Here is a 25,173-nt window from a genome sequence, read left to right as displayed (position 1 = left end):
GCTGCATCTTCCAAAACAATTGCACCAACTGGCCAGACTTTTGGTCTATTTAAATGGAGAAATTAACCATAAATAAACTGTAATTTATATGTGTTTTTAAATATTTGAACCCCAAAACTAGTCAGCGGGATGGAAATGTATGTTTTTTTTCAAAAATAAATCCAGAAAAATTGAGGGATACATTAAGGAACGTGCTGTTTAAGCTTTTATATTTTATATCAGTTAACTTTTTCCCTTCAGTGTGTCGGTGACTCACAGTGTCAGCAGCAGTCAGGTTGATGCCGAGCCCTCCAGCCCTCGTACTCAGCAGAAACACAAAGATGTCCGTCCTACAGAGAGGGAGGAAAGAGACACGCAAAATGAAACAATATCAATTACAACTGTACGAGTAGATACCCCAAAAAGTAATTTTGTCACTCAAGACAATTTCACCTAAAGTCTCTCAGAGTAAACATGGCCTTTAACATTCTCTGCTATCTTCAGCTGCCATGATTTAAAACTTGAAGCAAAAATGTCCACACCAATTTAAGCCTGGCAGCATAACTGAAATAAAACATGTGCCCTAGCATTAAGCTGTTTCAATAACCCCCCCCCAACAATAGCCAGACTACCACTGGCGGCTCCAAGATGTACATTAATGTAAACCAGAGCATGGAAATGTACATTTATTTGGACATACGCATGTAAGATTAAACTGTTCGCTGATTGCTGCAATATACGGAAAGTCGGATTTACAGTCAGTGGTAAAAAGTGAGTATTTGGTTTCACACACACACACACACACACACACACACACACACACACACACACACACACACACACACACACACACACACACACACACACACACACACACACACACACACACACACACACACCAGATCGTATCTTTACCCACCGGCTCTGGAAGTCCGCCACCATGTCTCGGCGCTCAGAGATCTTGGAGGATCCGTCAAGGCGCATGTAGGTGTGCTTACGATAGACCATGTATTCCTGGAGAAATGGGACACTGTAATTAGGAAAACCAAGGACGCAACTATGTCGTATTTTCTGAGGAAGTGACGGGTGCTGGAAAACATCACAGCTGAAAAAATAATTCAACAGGAGCTACCTTTTCTCTTTGATCATTTCTTGTGGAGATTTATGGGTTCAATTTATTTTGAATTTATGGATCGAACCAAATATTCCTGGATCACCTTTACTACGGATTTTAAAGCTCTTGTCGTCCAAACTTGAAGAAACTGGACTCTTTTCCAAATTGAATAAGTTCTCAAAAATGCACCGCTACTTCCTCTGGGAAACAAGCCCTGAAGCTTTATTTATTCAGTTTCAAGGGTCAAGAAATCCTAATCATTAAAGTAAGAATGTCTGTGCAAAGCAAAATGTGCGTCCAGATTTCTAAAATCCCACATTTCTTATGCGTATTTGCTGGTTTTGAAACCTCAATCCGAGCCTAGAGAGACACTGACAAATGCAGAATTTGATATTCTATTCCCCCCCAAATGTCTGCCAAGCTAAGAGTGTGTGTGTTAGTGTGATGGGAGGGGCTCTTAAGTGCAACAGCAGTGATGAGGTGACATGTTGATCTCTCTTTAAGCGCGGCCCTGAACCCGCGACCTCTTCACTCAAACATGTCAGCGCCCCGTCCAGCGAAAACAACAGGCCACAATCACTGGCACACATCACAAGTCACCTCTCGCAACCATTAACACTGATATCAATGATTTGACACGATGTTTTCTGTGACACTCAGGCCTCAGTCCCGCCAGGCCCTGCTCTCCTCTTCCCCTGTGTCTGGCTCTGTTCCCGACAGCCCCATCTGCTCGCAGTGAACACTACATTAAGAACCATTAGCAATAGCGCTACAAATAATGCTGCTAACCTTGTTGATCTCGCCAGCAGGATGTTGCAGATATTGTTGCTCTTACTGAGACTTTCTCAAGCTTTCCTAATCTCAAAAATTGTCAGACAATTTCAGAAATACATCACCTAAAGTCTCTCAGATTTAAACATGGTCTTTATCATTCTCTGCTAGCTTCAACTGCCATGATTTAAAGCTTGTGGAGACCTGGTGTCCCACTGAAATCTATACCTTCAACAGCTGGCAATTTTCTCCTCTATTTTTGTTTGGGTTGGTGTTAATCAGAAGTGACACAGCCTTATTTCTGCAGTTTTTCACTGATTTTGTAATGTGTTCCCTTGCAAATGTTATAAATCAGTTCAACCTTTAGCAGGATGAAATGTTAAACTTGTTCTACAAACTGTCAGCAGCTTATTACAGATCACATTTAAACAAAAATCTTTACGGCGGTGGTTTTTGACAACAACAACAAACTTGAAATGATGAATGCTAGGAGAGAGGCTTTTGTTTTTTTAAAGCGCACTGGCGTTCCCTCTCTCCTGGTTTATATTAGAGTTTTAAAATGCAATTTTAGTTTAAATCTTCATAGTTGGCAGTTGGGCGTGCATTAAAAACTACTCTTGAAAAAAGTAAAGAGTGGCAGCAAGGTTGTTCTCAACTTCCTAAACATTAATGAGTCCCCAAAGTCTAGAAACACAGTGTGAATTTATCGCTGTTCCGAGGTTGGGAACACAGTGTGCACGGTCACAGTCTGTTCCCAGCCCGACAACTCATTAAAAAAAAGTATTAAAGAAGAAAAAGATCATGTAGGAGTGGCACTGCAAATACAGTTTGCCAGCGAACATTGTAGATTGCCAAAATGGTATAAAGCATTTTAAAACACTTTATTAGGGTTGAATTGCAATTCAAACCATTATGTGAAAACGCATTTTAAAGCCCTAATACATCCAGAACCTATTCTACCGGCCCTGCGCTGGAAAACTATCAAAATGGATAACATTAAACTACAATTAAATCAAAGGACTCATAAGATTTTACACATCTGGGTAATATGTGAAAAAAGTTGTGTTGAAACGAGATTTGTAACTCACGAAAGAACAGCGCAAAAGTCTGATCCTTCCCGTAAATGATGTCACTTGAGTCAGCGTTGGTGGAGTCTCAAGACTACAATTTTGAAAATAAAAAAGTGGGGTGGTTGATTTGGAAAGGCTTGAGTTTACCTCATCTTAGCTTAGGTTTAGGGCTACGTTAGCTACTACGGCCTTAACACACCAAAAACCTAACAGTAAACTTTCTGCCGCCTGTTTGCATTGAGGGTAATGTAGGCAGCATCTTTTATTTTATTTTTACGAGGAATAAGACCGTATGGAATACAGAACACGATATCTCGTTGTTCTGCATCAATAGTGATATTTTTTCTTTTAGAGTGTACACTATGAGCCTGACAATGTTAGAGGGGTGTAAAGTTAAAATGGTTGAGTAAAAGTTCATATAAGTAAACAGCCACATGAACATTGATCATAAAGACGATTTTTTTGGGCCATGATACCCTGGATTCATTGTGGGCATCCCCCTCCAGTACTGTAACCTGAACCGCAGACCATCAGTACAGTAAAGTGCCGTCTAAGCAGCCACAGACACTCAAGCAGGAGGGCCGTGACTTGGCGGTCTCGCTCCAGTATCGGCTGCTGCCAGTATAAAAAAAAAAACAATGTAATTTTTTTCTTCTGGCCACCCGGATCTAAACGATCCATCACCCAACTCTGTAATGTCACCAGGACAACCAGGCAGCCGACTGGCGACGACAACAATGAGGCTAATGACATGGAGATTAGCATCAGTCTCTCCTTCACTCTTTCCCTGAGTCACAGTCCCATGTTCAGGAAATCAACTCCATCTGTAGAGTTTTCATCCCCGGCTGATGATACAGATAATACGGAGTAGGAAAACTGAAGCCAGATTTGGGGAATACATGAATCCATTTGAGGATCTATTTAATCCATTAGTGGAGGAGATGCTGTCACAGCCTCCCCTTACTGAATGAGGTCACTTAGACCGTAAAAAAGGCACTTTAACAGCACTTGGTGGGGCAGTCAGTTGGAAAAGATTAACCGTATCAGTCAAGCTGAACGCCACCGTCATGCTCAATTACTGAGACTTGATTGGCCCATCTCACTGCCAATCACCATAACAAAAACCCTAGGCATCAGATACAAACTTGATGAAATGTTATATCCGCTTGGCCTGTCACAATGACTACAATTTGTTATCCCAGAATCTTTTTTCAACAAAAGTTCAATAGTAGACAATATTTTCATTTTAAGACCACTGTAAGTCATAACATAATAGAAATAAAAAAGTACTCCTTTAAAAGTAGAAATAAAATAAATGTTCCATTTTTAAGAATATTCGAAATATTTCTAAATTAAAATATCCGAAATAAATAAGACGTAAAAACGATCAATGTCATGTCCATTTTTCAAACTTTAAGTAGATAACATAATTATCGAGACAGGAGTAAAAGCAAAGTCATTTAAGTGATGTTTTATTGAACTATTCACATTCTAGCTGTGAAGCCCTGACCCCTATGAAGCTAGTGGCATGGTTTGACTTGAGGAAAAATTCGGAATAAAAGTAAATAAAGTTACGTCAATAAAGTCAGTCTTTCTGTGACTTTCACCCAAGGATCTGTAGTTAAGTGTTTTGATCATGTTTAACACAAAAAAATGCATCTTGTAGCATTTTCTTCTACAAAGAAACTAAGGTTTTTTAATATGTACAGTATATAATCCATTAGAAATCTTGACGGCAGCTATACACACAATATATAACAATCTTTATTTTGTTATAGTCCTAAAGAAGAAAAGGACCAATACTTAATAATCTCAAGTGAAAAAAACGACTTCACAAACACACTACTGGCGAAACGTTTTTGGACTATGGCCGAACGGGTAAACACAGTATTTAACTAGCCTTCATTACCCGAGATATCTATAGCACTCTCACTATTGCTGTTTTCTTACGGCCTAACACACACACTGTTTTCCAGACACACAGGAAGACGGTCCTTAACCACCAGGGCTGGGTCCATTGGCCATCAAAAGATCTGGCGGTGGAAACGACGGCGCACCGTGTGAACAGGGAAGGAATTCCCAATGACATCATGCCAGAAGCTTTTGGCTCCATAGCGATGTTTCTAACAAATAAGGAGGCAACAATAGGCTACGTACCGGGGCTGTTTGCACATGACTACAGGCAGAATGGCCTTTCGCTATTGTGTTTTCTGGGGACTTTCAACCTGATTGCTTCTGACTTTCTAAGCTTAAACACAAAGCGACTTTTCGGTGTTTCGTGTAGGGGTTTTCTTCAAGATTGTTGTCTTAAAAATCCCACTGCTATTTCTCATTGGTGTTGATCTTCCCTCATTTGTTCCATCTTCTCTCCCTCTCTGTATCCTCATCTACTTTTGTCTTGTACAGAATTTCTAACCCCAAGGCCCCTTGCCACTCCCATCTCCCCCTCTCCCTTCCACCTCGCCTCTCTCTTCACTCCTTCCAGAAAATCCCTCCCATCTGGCGGCCTCCCCTGCAGATGAGACCCTGATAATTAGGCCTGACCTGTTAATTAGCCGTCTAATGAGAGCACTAACGAGGGACAGGAAGGATGATTAGAGGTACTGGAGCTCAATACTCGCCAGTTCCACAACTGGCTTTGAGAAACACAGATATATGCAAGCGAAATATTTAAAAAGACAAACCCTTATCATTTAAGTATGTGGCACTTAAAGGTTTGGCTTATTTGCTTTGGATAAATGCGTCAGCTAAATGCAAAGTAATAAATGAATGCGTTTATCCCCTTTTTGTAAATAATTCAGGTTTTTTTTTGTATGGTTCTGTGTGCTGCGTATCACTGTAATTAAAATACACATTTGAATGAATAGTTCATTTCAGCAAGGGTTTGAGAGAATATGTCACAATGACATGGGTGTGTGTGCACGTGTGTGTGCTTATACCTCCAGCAGGTCTATCATGCGGGTCATTTGGGAGTAGATGAGGACTCTATGTCCCTGGGTCTTCAGCCGGCACAACAGGATATCCAAGGTGTGGAGCTTGCCACTTTCCGTGATCAGGCTCTCCTTATCTAAAAGAGGGAGAGACAGAGAGGTGAGGATCCAAACTACCTGGGTAGCGAGAAACTGAGGCGAACCATTTTATGCAGTCAGAATGTCCAGGACAAAACAGTACAATTATTTATTTAATTATATTTTGGATTATAGCAGAAGATAAGCTCGGTGGAACACCAAAGTTCGTTATACATACAGTACATGTTTTATTCAGCACGATTATCTTCGCAAATGAAAAATGGCTAACGTTATAACAGCTATAAACAACTTACACCATGCTAATATTACCTCATCACTACTTAGCTTAAGGGTGATTAGGGTCTAGTGTTTATTTGATATTAAAATAAAAGCTTCAAAATTCCAGATTTGGATATTTATATTTCAGACATTTAACCAAAAACCATCCAAAAACCCAAATGCAAATACAATCACCAGTTTCCCTGCTTTAGGAGTCATTCCTGCAGCACTCTACAGTATATATAACCAGAGTGGACTTTTTTTTAAGTAAAGAAATCAGCAATCAAAGCTTTTCAAGAAAACCTTTCCCCATATTGCAAATATTTAGTATGTTAACATGGCAGAATATGAAACAGCCCTGCCCAATCAATGCAGAGATTATTAACTCTTCCCTAATCAATACAAGCCTTCGTTAAGACTGTATTCTCTAGCATAAAGACCCTTTCACTGGAGCGGATCAACCCTGGATCAATCCTGCTAAATCTGTCCCTGATTGCCGATTGTTTAAATAAAGCATGTGCCCTTATTGACTGGACCGCTGATGAGAGCGCAGCGTGAGAATGAACAAGAGAGTTGGAGAGAGAGAACAAGAAAGAAGGAGAAATTGCGAGGAAAAAGCATGATTTACACTCCATTTCTAACAATGGCACAAAAGAAGAACAAATAGGCCCGGCAGTTGGTCCTGGTCACATTACTGCCAGCACCACATCAGGCGGTCTTTAGCACTAAAAAGGGAAGCAATCTGACCCTGGGTCTGCTGTTCAAGTGGTTCCCTTCATGTCCAGCTGATGAGGAATTAACGTCATCTGGCACAATGGCACAATGGGAAAAGGGCCTGGGTTGCCATCGACTAGGCAACGGGCACACTATGGTGTTCGACCAGAGGTCCTGACCCTGAGCACGAATAACCTAAGGCCAGGTCCAGGGTCGGGTGACAGGGTCGGGGCCGGGGTTACAAGAGAGTCCCTATGGGAGCGTAGGGCTCGGTCATCTCACGCTCAAGTTGGGACACTTGTTCCTAGGCCCTTTTGTAATGCGAAAGCCTGGATTTTAAATATATTCCCACCATATTTTCTTGCTTTGCCAATGTAATGCAACCAACCGTGTTCAAATCATGTTCTATTAACCCACAAAACATGGCCAGAAAACATAAACCACATGCAAATGACTACTACCATCCACAGTATCTGCTAAACCTAGATATTCAATTATTTTTGCTGTAAGACAATCAGAAGCGCAAAAGTATTCTTGGTGATCCAACAAGACTCAAGAACTGAATCTTTCTCCCTTTTCAACCAGTAGCATTCTATGCTAATGCGTACTCAGGCTGAACCCTGACCCGTGACCCTTTGGTGTAGCCCCCCCGAAAAAGGTCAGGCCCTGTAGAGGTGTTAAAGAGGAACTAATGGAACAGATGAACAGGGGAAACACTCTGGGGAGGTATTGGAGAGCTCACCTACAGGTCACTGTGGAGTGGTGCAAGAATGTCAAACACATTCAGCCTGTTTGGTCACAGTCGTAGAGCTCCCATGTGCTGACAAAGGGAGTTTGGAATCAAAGGTATATTTATGTCTTTCATTTTTCGCTGTAGACAGCTGGTGAATTGTGGGCAAAGAGCTATGCGTTTTAGTATTGTTGTCATTCCTTGTTAACATTCTCCGAGAGCATAAAAATAACTACATTTGGACTCAAACGTAGAGAAAAAGACGGTAAAATGGGCATAGTAGGATAATAAAAGACACTCATAACACAGTAATAGCAAGGGATAATATACAACATCTGAAGCAGACCCAACATAACTGAAGACTTACTGTAAGATAGGCGGTTGTTTTACATTGCTGTGGCCCAATTCAGTATGTACTGAAAGACCCGTGCACCACAGTCCCTGAGATACACAAACGGTGCATCCTGCCATCACAGGCTTATAATCAGCCTTGGCGTCAAGATATTGAAGAGTAAAAGGAAGCGAGCGTGAGACATGCGGAAAAAGTTCCAGACAGAAAGTAAAAAGGGGTCTGTGGTGGCTCCGGCTACAGTGAGGCTGTATTAGCACGGTGGCTGCGGTGGTGATGTAGCGGTTAAGATCAGACGTGGCCCTTCTTACCGCGGGTGCCAGTATAAACGTGGTCGCTGCTCAGTCAAGGGCACCAACCAGTGCTGCGGGGGCCACGCTGCCAACCAACCAGATACAAACCAATGTTTGGCAAAGACCTAAGTGCTCTATAAGGCTATGTTGCTCAACCACTGCCATCAATCTGTTTCTGTTTAGCAGATTACATTTAAGCTTCCAGACTCCAACCTCACGTTTGAAGAAGAGTTAAAGCCCCTATCTGAGGATTTTTGTGGCGAAACAGGACAAAATGTTATATGTACTTAATCTGATTCTTGAAATGTAAATCTGAAAATCCCATTTTAAGCACTTAAATACTGTTATTTCTGTACCAAGAGGCATGTCACTCCGGGTAATCCTTTTGTTTGTTCCGGGATTATGAAGGAGATCATTAATAGTAGAGCTCCTTAAGACAGCCACCTTCTAATATTTGACTAAACGGTTGATATTCTTACATTTTGATCTTTGTGGACAAGCCGAGGGCACCATCTGATCTTAAGATATTTGAAAGTCATTGGCATTTAGCTGACAGAAATGATTGGCAGACAGACGATGCTACGTCAACAAAGGGGAAGCAGAAAAACAACAGAACTGACGAGGCATTTCTGACAACTGACTGCTGCTCTGAGACTATCCAGACTCCCTAAAGGCCGGCTATGGCTCACAGAGAATGAGGTGGCTGAGTTCAAAATCATTTAGAGCATCTTACCAAAAATCCCTATTCATATTCAAATTATCGCTGCCATTACCTATCAAGCGAAGCCAAAAAATGTATAATTGGGTTTTAGGGAGAGCTTTGGTAGTCTGTCTCATTCCAACATAACACTTATGGCTTACATTATAAGCTAAATGTGGCCGCAGAGAAATGCATGACCATTGGCCATAAATGTGAGCAAACAGGAAGCATTAAGCATGTAGCATGAATTACGGAGAACTAAGAAGGATTAAAATAGATATGTCCACACGTCTAACTCGTATGGGGATTCAAATAAAATGGCCTTCGAGATTAGTTCATATGAAATTCAGTCAAAAATGTGTTACATAGTAGTGTTCATTTTTTTGGCGAAAACGATTCGGACATTTGATAGTCAAAGACCTTTTCTTCCAAGATGGAGATGTCATGATATCAATGAAATTAAAAGACTTACTGTGACGATATCCAGATGCAATAATGTTGAAAAAACATTAGCTTTCTTAATGTTGATACATTCTACCTTCAGTTCAAACATGTTGGTCCCTTTCTCCCTCAACACACAGACATTCTGTCCATCTATGTCGTCTCGTTCTTCATTCCTGAAAGTTGTGTTCCTAGAATTCATAAAGTTTGCAGTTTGTGGCCTAGGGTCGGTTTGGATTGGTTGATTAAAGCATTTCTTGCATGTTTTGAGGTGCGGATTTGCTCTCATAACGTCCCAGGTGGGTGAACTTTTGCCAGAAAATAGAACTACGTAAATCAAAAAGGTATGCCAAAATGACCATTCATTTTTATAAAGCTGAGGGCAAAGTCAAAAAGGGTCTCAGCCCACCTCACACAAAAACCAAACCGCACACAATTGTCTGAATACACAAGTGACAACAATTGTGATTTGCAATCAAACACACAAACCAACTTTCTAATTGTGGACTGACGAAGAACAACGCCTGCGTTAAGACCACACCCCAAAAACACAAGCAAATCCCATGTGGTGTCACACCACTCTGCTGTTGCTATGGATACACATATCAAGCTTCACCACCTGCCCTGCCCCCCTCTCGTAGCACCCCCACGCACCCGCCTAAATCCAATCCAGTCTTAAACACCGGCCCTCCCCATCTCCTCCCATCCTCACCTCCTGCCAGCAGATTAGGCTACACTCCCCTGTCCCTCCCCTCTCCCCCTTTTCTACCACATCCACAGCACCCTCCAGCTCCCTCCTCTGCTACTACAAACTCCCCCCTGTACACCCTCTCTCCCTCCCCCTACTGTCTGTCCCCCGACAGTGTAATCCAATCCCTGTAGGGCCAGAGCCAGGGGCCTGACACGGTCCTGACCCAATTAGAGGCCTGCTGCCAGCTAATTAACCCCGGCCCAGCCCTGGTGCCTGGCGCCTGATACTCCCAAACCAACTACGACGCTAATTTCATTAATACGCTGCTACAGTCTTCTGTCCTGTGCTGTCCCTTCTGCTACTGCTGCTGCCAAAGGGCAGAGCCACACCAACCAGGCAGGGAAAGCGGGCCAGATGTGATCGTAAAGGGTGGAGGCGAATGGCAGCGAGATCGGAGAAGTGAAAAAAAAGTTGATGAAAGAAGATAGATGGGTGGTTATGTGAGAAAGAGAGACAGATGGGGGGCCACAGAGCGGGTCGAATCAGCGATCGAACCGAGCGTCGGCCCCTCACTGTATAATGATACATTACACTGTGCAATCAATAAGTCAATGGGCAACACTTGTTCGGAGCTGCTGATGATGGAAATATTAGCCTGACACTACTTCGCTGCTTATGCATGTATTGACAAATTTGGGACTTAAACTTAATTTTCTCACAGCCGAAGCATCAGTACGGCTAAGAGCCAGATGCCAGCGGGAGGTTTTGGAAGCCATGAGTGGAGAGGCTGTCAGAAAACAGATTTGTTGGTGGCTCTAGTGAAGCTTTACAAATGGTACCTCCCCAAAAAGACTTCCGTCTGCAACTAGAACAGACTCTAGTGTCTCTACTGTAGAACTCCGGAGAAGACACACGCATTCCAAAAAGCCCCCAAAATGCGTCCGTGTGACCACTTTTGACAGAAAAATGGGTGATAGGTTGCATTCATGTATTTATAAATGGAATGTGTTTGCAAATACATCACTGTCTGTCTCTGGACGAACATGCCAGAAGCTTCACTTGGTTCTATAGGAGCCGTTAAGCAGGGGTAGAGACAGACAGTCTGATGAGGACTCTCACCACACCACAGGGGCCCACGGTGAACTCTGTCATTAAGACAGATTACGGCTAGTTACCCTCGGCCAGCACTGACTCGACACACACCGCAGATGAAAGCTAGCTGGCGAAGGGACAAAGTGAGCTGAGATACAACTCGGCTTCCATGTTCAAAGATGTCCTCATGGAGGTATAATGTGGCTAATGTCTCCCCCTTCAGTCTACTTTGGGATCAAAGTTCCTTAAAGTATCAGTGAACACCCTTTAGGGCACTTTTATAGCCATAACTTGCATTAGGAAGTCATAACATCTCCCTTTACACATTTGGCTGGAAGTTTTAGTTTTTTTCTATGCTGCCAAAAAAGAAATTCCGCAGACATTTGCCGGTGCCAGTTTAATGCACAGTGAAAAAGGGCATAGTCAGACGGTAGTGCGGTGAGGCTGGCCGTCTGTGTTGTTGTGTGCCCGTCTATCAGAGGGCCGGGGCAAGCTTCCTGCCATTTTGCTGGAGAGCAGAGTTTCTTTGAAGGGACAGGAAGGCAGAACTGCATTTCCCACAGCCTGATGTAGGCTGGGCCAGACCTGACTCTAGCTCTGTCTCACAGTCTTATTGATACACTTAAATACAGTCATTAAAAACAAGCTGTAAAACAACACGCACATAAATGTCCTTTACCGTCCCGTTCACACACATATCTTCCTCCACAGCACAGTCGATTCCAAGCTCGCAATAAAGCTAGAAAAAGGAGCCAAAAGTCGCCGCTGTAGCGAGAAGGCCGTCATTTTGCGGAACGGCTCCTTATAATTACGGTAAGCGATGCAGAGCCCACACAGAAATCGAGGGGATGTTATTTCTGTGTCACATTGGAATGTTCTGCAAATAATCCTTTAGCACGCAGAACTGCTTCCTTTCAGAACTGATTTTGAACATTCATCGACATGAAATGTGTCTGTATGTGACAAGTTTTACCGGATACGAAAGACAGGTGCCAACAGAACTGCAGCACTATAGCAAACAAACAAGGCCTGGAATGTCCCTCTTGATTACAGTCAACGCTTCTTGGTCTGTCACGTCCTATAGTGCCTAAGACTACATTGCTGCATATGCATGGGTTCAATTCCTGACTGATAATACCCTGCATGCACCTTGCTTTCGCTCTGATCAAGTGCAGCAGAATCACATAATTGTAATTATTGCATCCGAAAGAGATTCACTGAACCCAATCATCATAACATTTGTGTAGAATGGGCCACAAAAGAACCCATTACGTTTTGGAGCAGATACACAAATAACTTTTTACTTCAGTCTTGGTAAAGGGCTGGGAGCTTTGAGAACCATTCTAGTTAATGCTGTAAACAAAGAGTAGATCTTTTCCCCAGGGAAATGTATCCATCACAACACCATCAAAAACAAACAAATCTGAGGCCCAAGATATTATGGCCTCTATTGTATTTTCCTCCTCCACGGACCGATTCTTAATAAGTCCTCTGATTAGATTCCTCTATTGATATCAGTGGGCAGCCGTACTCACGCCATGGCGCTCAAAACAAACAGTTATTCAGCTCTGCCATTTGTTCTAGAAAGGTGCGGGGCTGGGAGTGCAGAGGAGAGGGAGGGTGGGAAACTTCAGCTGAGCTACTGTACATATCTAGACCTTGATGTGGCAACAATGTGTTCAGCGGAGGACGGGTGCCGGAGTGTTGGGTCACTTCCTTCCTACTGAGGCTGAGAAAGAAGTGGGAGACCAGACGGACTGAGAGGCTTTGGCCAGATACTGATTTCAGATCAGCGCCCCCGTCCTGTCCGTTAGTCCAGAGAGATGGAGGTGAGGCTTGTCCTCTTGACTGCGTGTGAAAAAAGGCAGCGTGGGAGAGTGTGCGGAGAGGGGTGAGAGACACCTCAGGGCTCTGTATGAGTGCCTCACAGTTCCCTTAAGTGGACCCGATAGTGGACACACACACACACACACACACACACACACACACACACACACACACACACACACACACACACACACACACACACACACACACACACACACACACACACACACACACACACACACACACACACACACACACACACACACACACACACACACACACACACACACACACAGAATTAGTGTTACCTAAGCACTTGAACAATGACCAGTAGCTAAACTTCCTCGCTTTGTCTGCCTCCGTATAACTTCACAAGAGCTTTCAGACTGTTCTCACACAGACACACAAATACTTGTTTGGTTTCTCACTTTTACACACAAACACTCTCACAAGCACATGCATACACAGATGGGTAGGGGGGAAAGAGAATACTTTAGGGATGTTAAAAGAGCTAAAACATACAAATTGAGTTTATTGCCGGCTGGTATTAAAAGACGAGTGATGAAAGATGTACTCAGATCTTTGACCTAAGTTAAAGAACCAAAGCTAAAATGTAAAAGTCCTGCATTCAAAATAAAAAGCAATATTTCTCATTCACATCAAAACAAATTCAAGAACTCAGGTAAAGTACAAGTAAACTGTACTTAACATTCCACCACTGAAAAAGACACACATGTCTAATATCCGTGCCAGAAACTTCTGTTGCCACACAAGAGGAAGAGAGCAGTCATCATAATCCATGACGGAGACTTTTTATCAGACGTAGAGAGGGTCAGTGAGAAGGGAATTGTTGTCTGTAAAGCTGTAATGGCCTCTCTCACCCTGGACATCCATCAGCCCTCCGAACGCTGGCAGAGAATCAGCTCCCACTCTGCCCCATCTGACCCTAAAGTCGACAAGCTAAGCTCTTCTGATAAAAGTGCTTGCAAGCACACGTACACACACACACACACGGACCGGTATTCACACCTTAACGGAAATTAGCTGGTAATGTGAGTGAACTTCTGCAGAAGCCCTTTATCTAGGCAGCTCCATTAGATAGTGAGGGATTGGCTGCCTGGCAGATAGACAGACCGGGACAGAGGAGAGTGATGTGCCTGGCTCTGACCTGCTGACCCGAGCTGGCCTCTGTGGATTCTCCCACGGGAGCCTCTTTTTGTCCTTAGTCAAAACTGGATATCCAGCAGTTAATAAAACAGCACTATTAAAGGGACAGTACACCTGAAGTAGAATTGCTGTTTATCAGTCTAGATTGTAAGTGAGTTTCCAAAAGTTTAAGGTAACAGCAGTATCGGTGTCTGTGTCTACTGTATAACTCCCCTTGAACATAATGTAGCTAGATGGCTTTTGGTCCTCCAATTGCAAACAAAGTTCATTAGAAAAAAACATACCTCTTTTCTATGGAACTTTTTTCTTTCTACAAACTAGATCAACCAATTCAATTACAGCAAAACACTCTAGAATTGTTCAAAAAAATACTATATTTAACACTATAATGACTCAAGCAAATGAAAGTGGTACTATTATTGAAGTTATAGGCTTTAAAAAGGTTTTTTAAATACATCGGCTTTAATTTTGAAACATTTTCAACTTTCCCAGGACAATGCAGGCAGCAGCTATGGACTAACAGTCCCATTTATTTTTACAAATAGACCGAAATATTATTTACTAATACTTGTTCACTAGCAGATATTCCCTTTAGCTACATCAGGTTAACCAGTGTGAGCTGCAGCACTGACCAATAAGACACCCCGTCAGTAACTCAAGTTCAAAGTATATTTACAACGTTAACTTAACACACAACACAAAGCCCTTACCAGGTATCCGGATGTAGGACCATCCATGTCGTGGGTAGAGGGCCATCACACCCCCAGGGCATTGTGGGTAGAAGGAATTGGCCCTCAAACGCCAATCCGAGGCAAGTTCAGGGGAGCCGTAGAGGAAACACTGTTTGAAGACTGCGCCCCCTCCGCCGCGCGTCACCCGCCACTCGTACTCTGCACTGCGGTCATCACAATAACGCTCCATGGGAACTGCTGTCACCTAGGAAACCGAAAAGGAGAGACGAGGGTTTTTACACGTTGGAAACAAAAGGAAACAATGTGTGCTGAGGAGAGAAGGAGATTTATTTTAGGATTATTTGTAACAACCATGATTTTATGACTTTGGTCGGATTATTTAAACCTTGCATTTTTTTTTCTATACAGAATACATTTGTGTTACAAACGTTGGTTCTGCACGAGGCTATGTTTCAAACGGCTGTTAATTGAGCTATAGATCAAAGACGCTGATAAATGTACCACCAAGAGACCTATAAAACCACTGAATACAAGCCGGTTTTACTAAATCAGCAGGTTCTGTTTGTGGCTGAACATGTGAAAGTGTATGTATGTGTGTGTGTGGGAGGGGGGACAAAAGGAAGCTTAACCACTGGAGAACAACCTGCGAAAGAAACACTTTTTTTTTTTAGAGGCTCTGTTTGTTTTAAATGCAGCTGGAAGTCACAGCGGTCACCCCCACACCCCAACCACACACACACACACACTTCACAGATAAGAGTTGCTCATTATGGAAAACCTACAAAGGCAATGTGCACAGCGCTTCCATCTTCCCTTTCCATGACCACCCAAAGGTTTGTCGATCTTGCATGGGTCAGCACACACACACACACACACACACAAATATACATACCCTGGGTGTGGCAGCTAGCAGGAACTTGGGTGGCAGTGTAGGTTGGCAGGGCCGCATGGTGGAAGTGGCAGAGCTTCGACAGTGGATCATCACGTCTGTGTGTCCCATCATTCCCGGTCTTAAGGCTGTGAACACCAAGTCCTAAAACACACACACAAAAAATAATACTTTACATATTACTAACGTGTTATTTCAAGCCAAAAACTTCCCAAATGCAGTGAGAACAAGCGAGGGGTGAACTCTATTGTGTTGCAAATCATTTGAAAACATCTTCCTTTCCCAGCGCCTGCTGAACGGATTCCTGCCTTGATTTGTGGCAAAGTTGCAATTAAAAAAAATATTCAAATTGTAGAAACACTACGAGGTAAACAAACCGAAAGCTGCAGAGGTTACCGAGTGCAGCGCTCATGTTTTTTTTCTCTAAACTGCTCTGACAGTATATTTAGGCTTTCTTGGCTACAACCCTGAAAATGTTATTTCAGCTTAATGTTAAAAATGTTATGTAAAACCTATGATTATGCAGCTTATGCAGGAATTTAGCAGTGTATTTCACAGGATCAACAGCGCGCCGGTTCATGTAATCTTTCCTGCAAATAACCTTTGGGCAAAACCTATTTACATAGACATTTTACGCATAGACATAATGATGAGTTATTCATATATGTATGGCAGTGGTAGGTGTTATAAGAGGTGTGTGTGTGTTGCTTGACACTGCAAAAATGGTGGATACACAGTGCCACCTAATGGTAGAGATGGTAAAATGACGTCCTTTATAGTCAGGCTCAAGACACCCCCACTGAATTGATTTATTTTGTATTAAGGCCGTAAAAAATTGGCGAGAGCGTGGGTATATACTGTGGTGTTTTCAGATATTTCATGGATAGATGGAAAGAAAATATGACAAAAAGAGTGGGACCCACAACATTTAGAATGACAAACATACCATATGAGAAGCGCATGCATTCACACCTTCATGTATTCACACCATACACTGTATGATTCACACACAAACACTCCACCTTCATGCCAAATGTTAGCATCCTAGGGTTAAACCTGGTAGCCGAGGTTTTGTGTGGACCGACTAAGAGAGCAAGGTACAGAGATGCCGGTCTTTAAGAAAAACATGCATAGTTTGTTTTAATTTGGGCGACCTAGCAGTAGAAATAGCAGGGACATATAGGTACCTCATGAAAATACTCTGTGTAGCAGTAAAAAGAGCAATTACTCCTAACTACCACCAGGAAGATAAACCAGGAAATATTAAAAAGACACATCTTTTTAAATAAGCTTTATATTAGCGACACCCACTTTTAAAAGTTATTTTACTCCCTTAAATATGTGCCTTGTTAAAGCACTTTGAGCTGCACCTGATGCATGAAGTGCTATGTGAATAAAGTGGTTAAGCCGAACCACTAATAGTAGACCTTTGGTCCGAAATAAATTGAAGAAATGTATGAGATAGAGGGACTGACGTTTTTATTAAGACTAAAGAAAATATTTGGTTTAAATGGTTAAAACATACATTTCGAAAGTATCATGATAGCAGATATACCCTACTACCCTATTATTGGGAAGGCTAATTCTAATACTATATAATATTTTTCTGATTGTGTCTTCATGGTTGAATGCTATTATATAGGTTGCTTTGAATAAAAGTGTCAGCTAAATGTAATAAATCCATTCTCAATGTCAAAGGAAATGCTTTTCACCCCACACATGGCTGATGGATGTGTTTCATATGGGGGATGAGTGATACAGAGGGACAGAAACTCCATTTAACGTACGAGTAAAAACGTTCAGTGGATCATTTAAAATCGCCCGGTTCTCTCAATTCCTCATCATCAACAGCAGGAAAGCTGAAAGCAATACTGACCACACTGTGAAGTACACAGCCAGAGAGAAGGAGAGAGACTGTGTGCCAGCCACACACAGCTTCAGAAGAAAAACGAGTAGTAGAAGGAAGTAAACTGTGGGAGAGAGTCATTTCTTCTAGAAGCTTAAGTGGGAGTAAGGGGTGTCAGCAGGGTCATACAGTATTAGCTCTCCAGGTGTCTGTAAACTGTTCTCTTTTTTTCTCCTATTGGAACTGGCTTCTGCCATTTCTCTGCTCTTTCGGTCTTTAAGCCGCTCCGGGGGGGAACCTAAGCCGCTCTGCAGTGTGAGGAGGCCGAGAAAGGAAGAGGAGGATGGAATTACCCCGGCAGCATTTTCTGCTGAGTAGTTTCCACCGTACAAGTCCGGTTACAATTGGTGGAGGATGGGAATCTGATACAAATCTGCCAATGGGGTGAAATATTTGATGTGTTTTTAATGATTTTTTTTTTCTCTAAGTAGAAAGGCTCAAACGAACAGTATCTGCAGGCTGCAGCTGTCCGCATTGCTTTGAGGGGGTCTGTATATTTGGACTGGCTTCTGTGCTTGATACTGTCCATTCCTCCGCAACAATTACTGTAGGCTTCCATATGGCCAAATAACACAATTGAAATATGAACTTTCAATATGTAACCCTGTGGTTCTCATATTCGAGTGAGATATGCTGATCTGAAACCATATACAAGTGAAGGTACGGAACAGTTTGATGTGAGGTAGGTCACAATGTTCTATCACGACATAGGCCATTTCATATCACGATAATGATGTACCTTATATTATGATACAGTGCGTTTTCTGGTAATTAAACAAATAGGAAAAGTCTGTGTAAAATAACCATACAGTAAAGCTGTTTTTGTATACTCCTTTGAAAATACATTTTTTAAAATTATATAATAATATAGAATTTATTTTTACCATTTTAGTTAACAATAAAGAATAAGCACTATATGATATTGTATCAATATTGTTATATGAGATTAAATATCGTCTTTGACTTTGGGTATCATGATAAGGCATAATTAATGTTTTTTCCTTATTTCAAAGGCTGCACGTCAGTAAAGTTGTCATTTTCTGAACTTACTATGCTGTTCTATTTCATGCTTTCACCCTCTTAGTCATTTGACCCACATTAATGATAATTATTTATCAAAATAAAGCCGTGATGATCAACGCTAGATTAATTGTCTTGTTCTCAACATGGTTAAAAAATGTCTCTATCGCCCAAACCTGGTTTTATATCCTACAATAACATTAACAATATGAAATAAATGGAAAGTAATTGCACTTCAATTAGCCAAAAATTATTTTAAAACAGTAGGAGTTCTATATTCTTATCTTAAAAGTGTGATTTTCCTCTACAGGTCTGACAGTGGAAGTATTCAAGGTTTCAAGGTTTTATTGGTCATATGCACAGCATATACCACGTATATGTTGGCAATGAAAATCTTATGTCACGTGCTCCTCCAACAACTCAACATACATGGTGCAAATAAGATAAATAATAAAAAATAAAATAAAATAAAAAATAAATAATAATAAAAAATAAAATAAATAAATAAGTAGTCTGCCCTGTCAGATAGATGTTGCTCTGCACTCTGGAGACACATTAACGGGAGGGAGGACAGTGTTACTGGGTCACGGGGCGACAGAGGGATTGGGTTCCACACTGGATCCCAGAGGAGGGAGACGAAGCCGGGGGCAGAGAGCAAGCTGTGTGGCCAAACACTGACGTGTGCTCTGGGGGAAATTTCAGCCTGGTCAGCATCCCATGTCTCACTGCTGGAGTTTCTCCTGTCAGTCATGTGCTGCCACGGATTTCAGTCTGAGTGTGTTTTCTTACCTGCAGGACGGGGCTGGTTTGCGTGTTCGGGAAATTGGTGGGTCTGTTCAGCCACAAGATCAAGTCCTTGCGAGAGAGGCATTTACTCCTGGGTTGTAACCTCTCTCTCTGCCCCTGTGAGTCTCCAGCTTCCTCTTGAATTTCTCCTTCTTCAAGGCTGAACAGGCGCTGATGGTGGAGCCGATATGCAGCTTTGAGGGACAGAAAAAGGGCTAACCACCTGCGAGAGAAATGAGCAGGAAGCAGGAGGGAGGGAAAAAATGTAATTCTTCCATTACCATGCTGTGTCAAATTGGACATTATTGATTATTTAACAGACATGAATCTTTAAGCCCACCTTACTAAGGTTCCTTGCAGCATGAGATTGGACATCTCAGCTGGAGACACGTCGATGAAGCGCAGGAAGGAGAAACAGCTTCCTTTGTCGTCACCTGAAGGGTAAAAACAGAATGAAGAAAACAAGACTCAGGCAAGGACATTCAATAAGTAAACATTTTAAAGTAGCAAGCGGGAAAAGAATGACGGAAACACCAAAAGAGGAGGCGAAGAGAAAGCACTGGGGTGAAAGTGAAGGTTTGAAAATGTATTCCAGAGCTTTGTGTACGATTAAATTCAATGCTTAATACACACTCACTTTTTCTGTGAAAAAGAGACTGCTGGATGTGATTCGGGGAGAAGGGAGACAACAGCACCTGAAGTAATCTGAGGAGGACGAAAGAGACAAAGTCAAACCGGTCAATGTGAGGAATATCAAAAGAGACCTTCCTTGTAGACAATTTGATGGACCTGTTGTCATTTAATTTGTGGCATGTATGTGTGCTGTATCCGTGTGAAAGGACATACTTGTTTTTGGCCTGGTTGCATGCGTGGATGAGGCCGTGGCGGTAGAGGAACTTGGACATGACGTAGGGCTTCAGGAACATGTGGTACGGAGAGCGAGTCTCCTGGCGCTCGAACAAGTCAGGGTGGTTACACACCTACACACACACACAAGGAGACAGACAGTGTATAATTATGTGTTTTTAAAGTCACCAGCATTACTCATGATTGTGCTTGGAAAGAACCATGTTCAATTGTGCATCTCAAAGTTTATTCCCATAAAATGGAGTGCTTTTAATCATTTTGAATCATCCTGCAGAAACAAAATACTGTTTGAAATGATCTTAAAGCTATTATGAGTAATTACAACCATCAATCATTCTTTTCTATGCTGCATCTGAAAAGCTTTTTATAGCTGTATTCCTTTTTATTTTGGGACATCGTACCTTCCTGAACTGCATGACCAGGTTCATGAGGGAGGAGGTGGTGTTGTGGGACTGCTGCGACGAGCCCATGGAGGACTGCAGCAGATCCTCGATGGAGATCTTGTTCCTCAGAGCCTGGTAGAGCAACCTCTGCCGGGACGTCAGCTGGCAGTAGGTCAGGATCTCAATCTGTAGAGGGAGAGAAGAACAAGTGTGTAAAGGGTCGAACAACGATTTATATTCAAACCTGCGGGGAGGCCAGAAGAAGGAGATATTATAACTAAAAATAAAAATGCTCTTGTTTCTATTGGTGAAATCTTTAAAACTGCATGATGAGAACACAAAAAATATGTTTTATTTGGGCCAATGACACTCTAAACAGTCTGGTTTTCCTTGAGCAAGAAAGGAATATGTGTAATAAGACAACAGTGGATCTCAATTGGAGATGTTACAAAAGATTGATTTACAAAGTAAACCTTGGCTTCCTGCATTTATTTCACATGTGGATACAGTTAAGACAAATGACTCAGCATTACCACTTTGTTATCCCTCCATAAAAAACACGCAGTATTTTCACATAGCCTGACAGACATATGGATTTGTGGGTGCAGACTCCATGCCCAGTTTGACCCACATTCTTAAAAAAACACACATCAAGCTCTTTGGTTTTATCCGGGGTCATGCTTGATGAAAGCAGTGAAAGTGAATGACAACAAACCGTTAAAAACGAACCATGCACCGGGAGAGAACATTACTATTGGCTTCGGTGTGCGAAGGGGAGAAGGAAAAGGAAGTGGGCTGGCAGGATTGCATGTTAGTGTGAAGGACAGTGAAAGAGACAGATGTGGGGGAGCGGCGAACTGTGCCTCCCACAGCCTGTGAGTGAGTATGTGTGAGTCCAACATCTGTCAGGAGGATCTGCCAGCACAAGCCTATTACAACACTTTGTCAATGAGGAGGGGCCGGGGGGGGACAGATGGAGGAAGGGTGCAGGTTTAAGCAGGAGAGGAAAGAAGTGGGACTCCATGGTGTTGACTAAAGATATAAGTTTGTTTAATCATATGGCAGAATCTTTTCAGCAAACAATATTTGGATGTGGTAGAGCTCAACAACGCTGGTCCCCAGTTATTTTTGAATGTTAACATTCAACAAACATGCCCTCTAACTTTCGAAATGTTCCCTTCTTAGAATAACATTGAGGGTACTGATGGTTCTCTGAGGGGATTTTTTTATTTGTATAACTTGAATTTAACTTTAGAGGAAATTTAGGGAACGTTTCCTAAAAATGTTTTATAAAGTTGATTTTTGTTTTTTTACTTCCTGTTGTCCTCGGGTCAAATTCGACCCGTTGCCAAATGTTTTTGTGTCAGCATAAAAAGGTTTATTTTAGGTTCGTAGCAGAAAAATAACAGGTTTGCTTGTATACTATGGTTTTCCACAAGAAAGTAAATATGATCCCTTTCATGAGGTTTTTTTGTATACCGTCAAATAACCTTCAGAGAACCTTTAGGGAACATTTTATGAGGGAAATGTAAATGTTTTGGCAGACGTTTAGATTACCTTCAGGGAACATTTCCTTAAAAATGTCTCTAATTGTTTTTTTTCCATCATTCATAGAATGTTCAGGAAGCATTCCTTAACAGGTTCACTAAAGTTGTTCTTATTCTAAATAACCTTAAGGGAACCAGTAGGGAATATTCCCTGAAAGTTACCTGTCGTTGGGTTCATGGAAAATCCAGAGCCTTTCTCAAGGTCACCACATGGAAAACATTTCCTCTCAAAACATGGCAAAATGTCCAAATCCAAATGCCCAATTACTTTGGGAAAAAATGTGAAACTCTGGACAAGAATCTTGGTTGCCACATTGAACGCCCACCCCCCCGCCCACCTTGTCTGAGAGCTCGTTTTCCACATCCTTCTTGATTCTGCGTAGCATAAAAGGCTTGAGGATCATGTGCAGTCTGGAGAGTTGGTCTGAAACACAAACATCACACAATTGTGTTTAGCTGCGGAGCAAATCACACGCATCACTGAGTAGAGATAACAGTTCAATGCTGGCACACAGATGACATAATATCCACGCAAATAAGCTGATGTTTTGTCAGCTGAAAACCTGTTTTTTCAGAACGCTGGGGTTTTGAACTCACTCTCATCGATGGCAGACTTGTTTTCAGCGTGGCTCTCGATGTCTTTGGAGAACCACTCGTTAAACTCGTCGTGGGAATCGAACAGTGTGGGCATGATGAAGTGCAGCAGGGCCCACAGCTGAGGGACAGTAATAACACACAGCTGTCAACAGGTCTGTCTGGCTCACACTGACTTACACTCAGAAACACACAGCTCACCTCAGCCATAGTGTTCTGGATGGGCGTCCCGGTGAGCAGCAGTCTGTTTCGACACTGGAACTGTAGAAGGATTTTCCACCGAACACTGAAAAAACAGAGGGGATCAGTAATCACACCAGTTATTCAAATGATCAACATTAGTATTATCAACATTCACTTTAGTAATCAAAATTATAATCTGCAGATCTAGTGGTTAAACCTGGGGTAAGAAAAAAGCAGCTAAAATCTATTTTAAAAATGTACTAAAATGGTGTATTTGACTCTATTAATAGTGAGTATGATTTATTTGTTGTTTGAGGTGCAATATATGAAGCAGCAGCTTTAAGACATAAAGAAATGGTGATGTGGGCGTCGCCATAATTTTGTCCAGAAGGGACACAAGCACCTCATACTATATTTTTCTAAAAGAAAAACCTGAAGTATATGTATATATATATACATGTATTAAATATATGTATGTTTGTTTGTTTGAACATATTTGAATGCACCCTGTGATGTGTCTGGTTAACCATTATTCCTGTACATGATGTTTTCTGCGTACCTGGTGCTGCTTTTCAGTGCCTGAGCCTCATCCAGGACCATGTACTGCCACTTGACCCTCTGGAAGTACTTCACGTCCTGCACCACCAGCTGGTAGCTGGTGATCACCACATGGAAAGGTGCATTTTGCGTGTAAAGGGTTTTCTATTGAAGGGTAGAAATATATTAGGTAGAGAAAGGGATATGGACAGGAAAAAGAAACAGCATTTATTGAGAAAACAGTTCTGTAAAGCATCGTATGTTTACAACTCCTTTACCTGGCTCCAGAATTTCCGTATCACCTTGCGATCGTGTGGATTCCCCCAGTATGGCAACACCTGACCAAAGACGGAGAAGTATTTTGATTAGCGCTGACAATTTGATTGCGTTGATCACAATAATAGTCACAAATGTATAATACTGGTATTTACTTGTAGTTTGGGGTGATGGGGTCAAACAAATATACTTGTGGTGTTGTATTTAAAAAGGACATGACAAACTGGTAAGAGAAATATGAGATCTTTTAACTTCATTATAACATTATTCCTGAATTATTGGCATGAATACATGAAACATGTAGCCACAGACTCATTAATGGAGCAAAAACATGAAGAATCAATCTGAACTGAGCTTTTGGAAAGTCTTTACTGTAGCTGTGTATACGAGTCAACACAGCTACAGGGATGTTCCCAGGAGATGTAAGCATAGCAACGTGTATGATTCACAGGCTCAGTCACCGAGTGGTTGATTTGCAGTGTGATGTGAAAAGATTTACACATCATTTCATCCCTCACCGCACGCCGGTGTTCCATTGTTTTCAGTCAGGTTTGCTTTGAGTGTGCAGGAAGCTTATCTTCAAATGGTGTAATGGGGTCTTTTCACACCTCATTAACAAAACTAACTGGAAATGATTTATTTTTAAAGTCTCAGAGAAAATGGGCACGGTAACAAGTTATGCATTATATAATGTGCGTGTGCGTGTGTGTGTGTGTGTGTGTGTGTGTGTGTGTGTGTGTGTGTGTGTGTGTGTGTGTGTGTGTGTGTGTGTTCATTTTAGCATAGCTGACAAATTGATGTGTTTGATGAATGCTTTTTTAACATTTTTGTTAAGTGCAAAAAGAAGTGCAGCCACTGGACAATCAAAGTGTTGACAGTTTGGGAGTCATGGTACCGAGGTCCTGGTGAAATACTGCCCTCTAGTGGAGAGTTCTGGAAATATGTGCCGTTTTTGAGCCCTTCATCCTGGTTATAAGTTACCAGATATTTGACAGAATTTCCGACAAAAGCATTGCGTCACTGGATTAGAGCAGTGGTTCTCTACCTTTTCGAATCGAATTCCCCAACAGTAATTGTGATTGTGTTCCCCTCCCCGCATGCAATCACATTGATTGCTCATTAATTACCCGTACATTTAGCAGTATTTGTTCTGTGAATGCAACGGAATGAGTAGGGCTCAACTAGGCAAATTATACCACTCTTAAAAGCAATTGTGACGTAAAAGCCATAAGAGACCCCCAGAAACGATCTTGTCCAACCCGTGGTGG

The 25,173-nt window shown here is 42.0% G+C and overlaps 2 protein-coding genes across 12 annotated transcripts in view; one reads left to right on the top strand and one right to left on the bottom strand.

The window, feature by feature from the left end:
- The window catches only part of stx7l (syntaxin 7-like), a 235,768-nt gene that overhangs the window by 121,283 nt on the left and 89,312 nt on the right, over window positions 1-25,173 (top strand). The gene's annotated exons all lie outside the window — the stretch shown is intronic.
- Window positions 1-25,173, bottom strand: part of ino80 (INO80 complex ATPase subunit) — a 39,888-nt gene that overhangs the window by 5,988 nt on the left and 8,727 nt on the right. For all 11 annotated transcript variants that reach the window (XM_063902442.1, XM_063902443.1, XM_063902441.1 and 8 more), the window contains 15 exons: window positions 23,908-23,967; window positions 23,652-23,794; window positions 23,111-23,195; window positions 22,913-23,030; window positions 22,654-22,739; window positions 20,787-20,954; window positions 20,365-20,498; window positions 20,156-20,223; window positions 19,859-19,952; window positions 19,522-19,741; window positions 15,810-15,950; window positions 14,936-15,161; window positions 5,874-6,001; window positions 899-993; window positions 257-329 (listed from right to left, as the gene is read on the bottom strand). In XM_063902442.1, the coding sequence (XP_063758512.1) occupies window positions 257-329; window positions 899-993; window positions 5,874-6,001; window positions 14,936-15,161; window positions 15,810-15,950; window positions 19,522-19,741; window positions 19,859-19,952; window positions 20,156-20,223; window positions 20,365-20,498; window positions 20,787-20,954; window positions 22,654-22,739; window positions 22,913-23,030; window positions 23,111-23,195; window positions 23,652-23,794; window positions 23,908-23,967 (1,839 nt within the window). The remainder of the gene's footprint in view (window positions 1-256; window positions 330-898; window positions 994-5,873; window positions 6,002-14,935; window positions 15,162-15,809; window positions 15,951-19,521; window positions 19,742-19,858; window positions 19,953-20,155; window positions 20,224-20,364; window positions 20,499-20,786; window positions 20,955-22,653; window positions 22,740-22,912; window positions 23,031-23,110; window positions 23,196-23,651; window positions 23,795-23,907; window positions 23,968-25,173) is intronic.

The sequence above is a fragment of the Eleginops maclovinus genome, chromosome 15, assembly GCF_036324505.1.
Source record: "Eleginops maclovinus isolate JMC-PN-2008 ecotype Puerto Natales chromosome 15, JC_Emac_rtc_rv5, whole genome shotgun sequence".
In the NCBI taxonomy this organism is placed as follows: Eukaryota; Metazoa; Chordata; class Actinopteri; order Perciformes; family Eleginopidae; genus Eleginops; species Eleginops maclovinus.
This window is presented reverse-complemented; position numbering and strand designations above follow the sequence as displayed.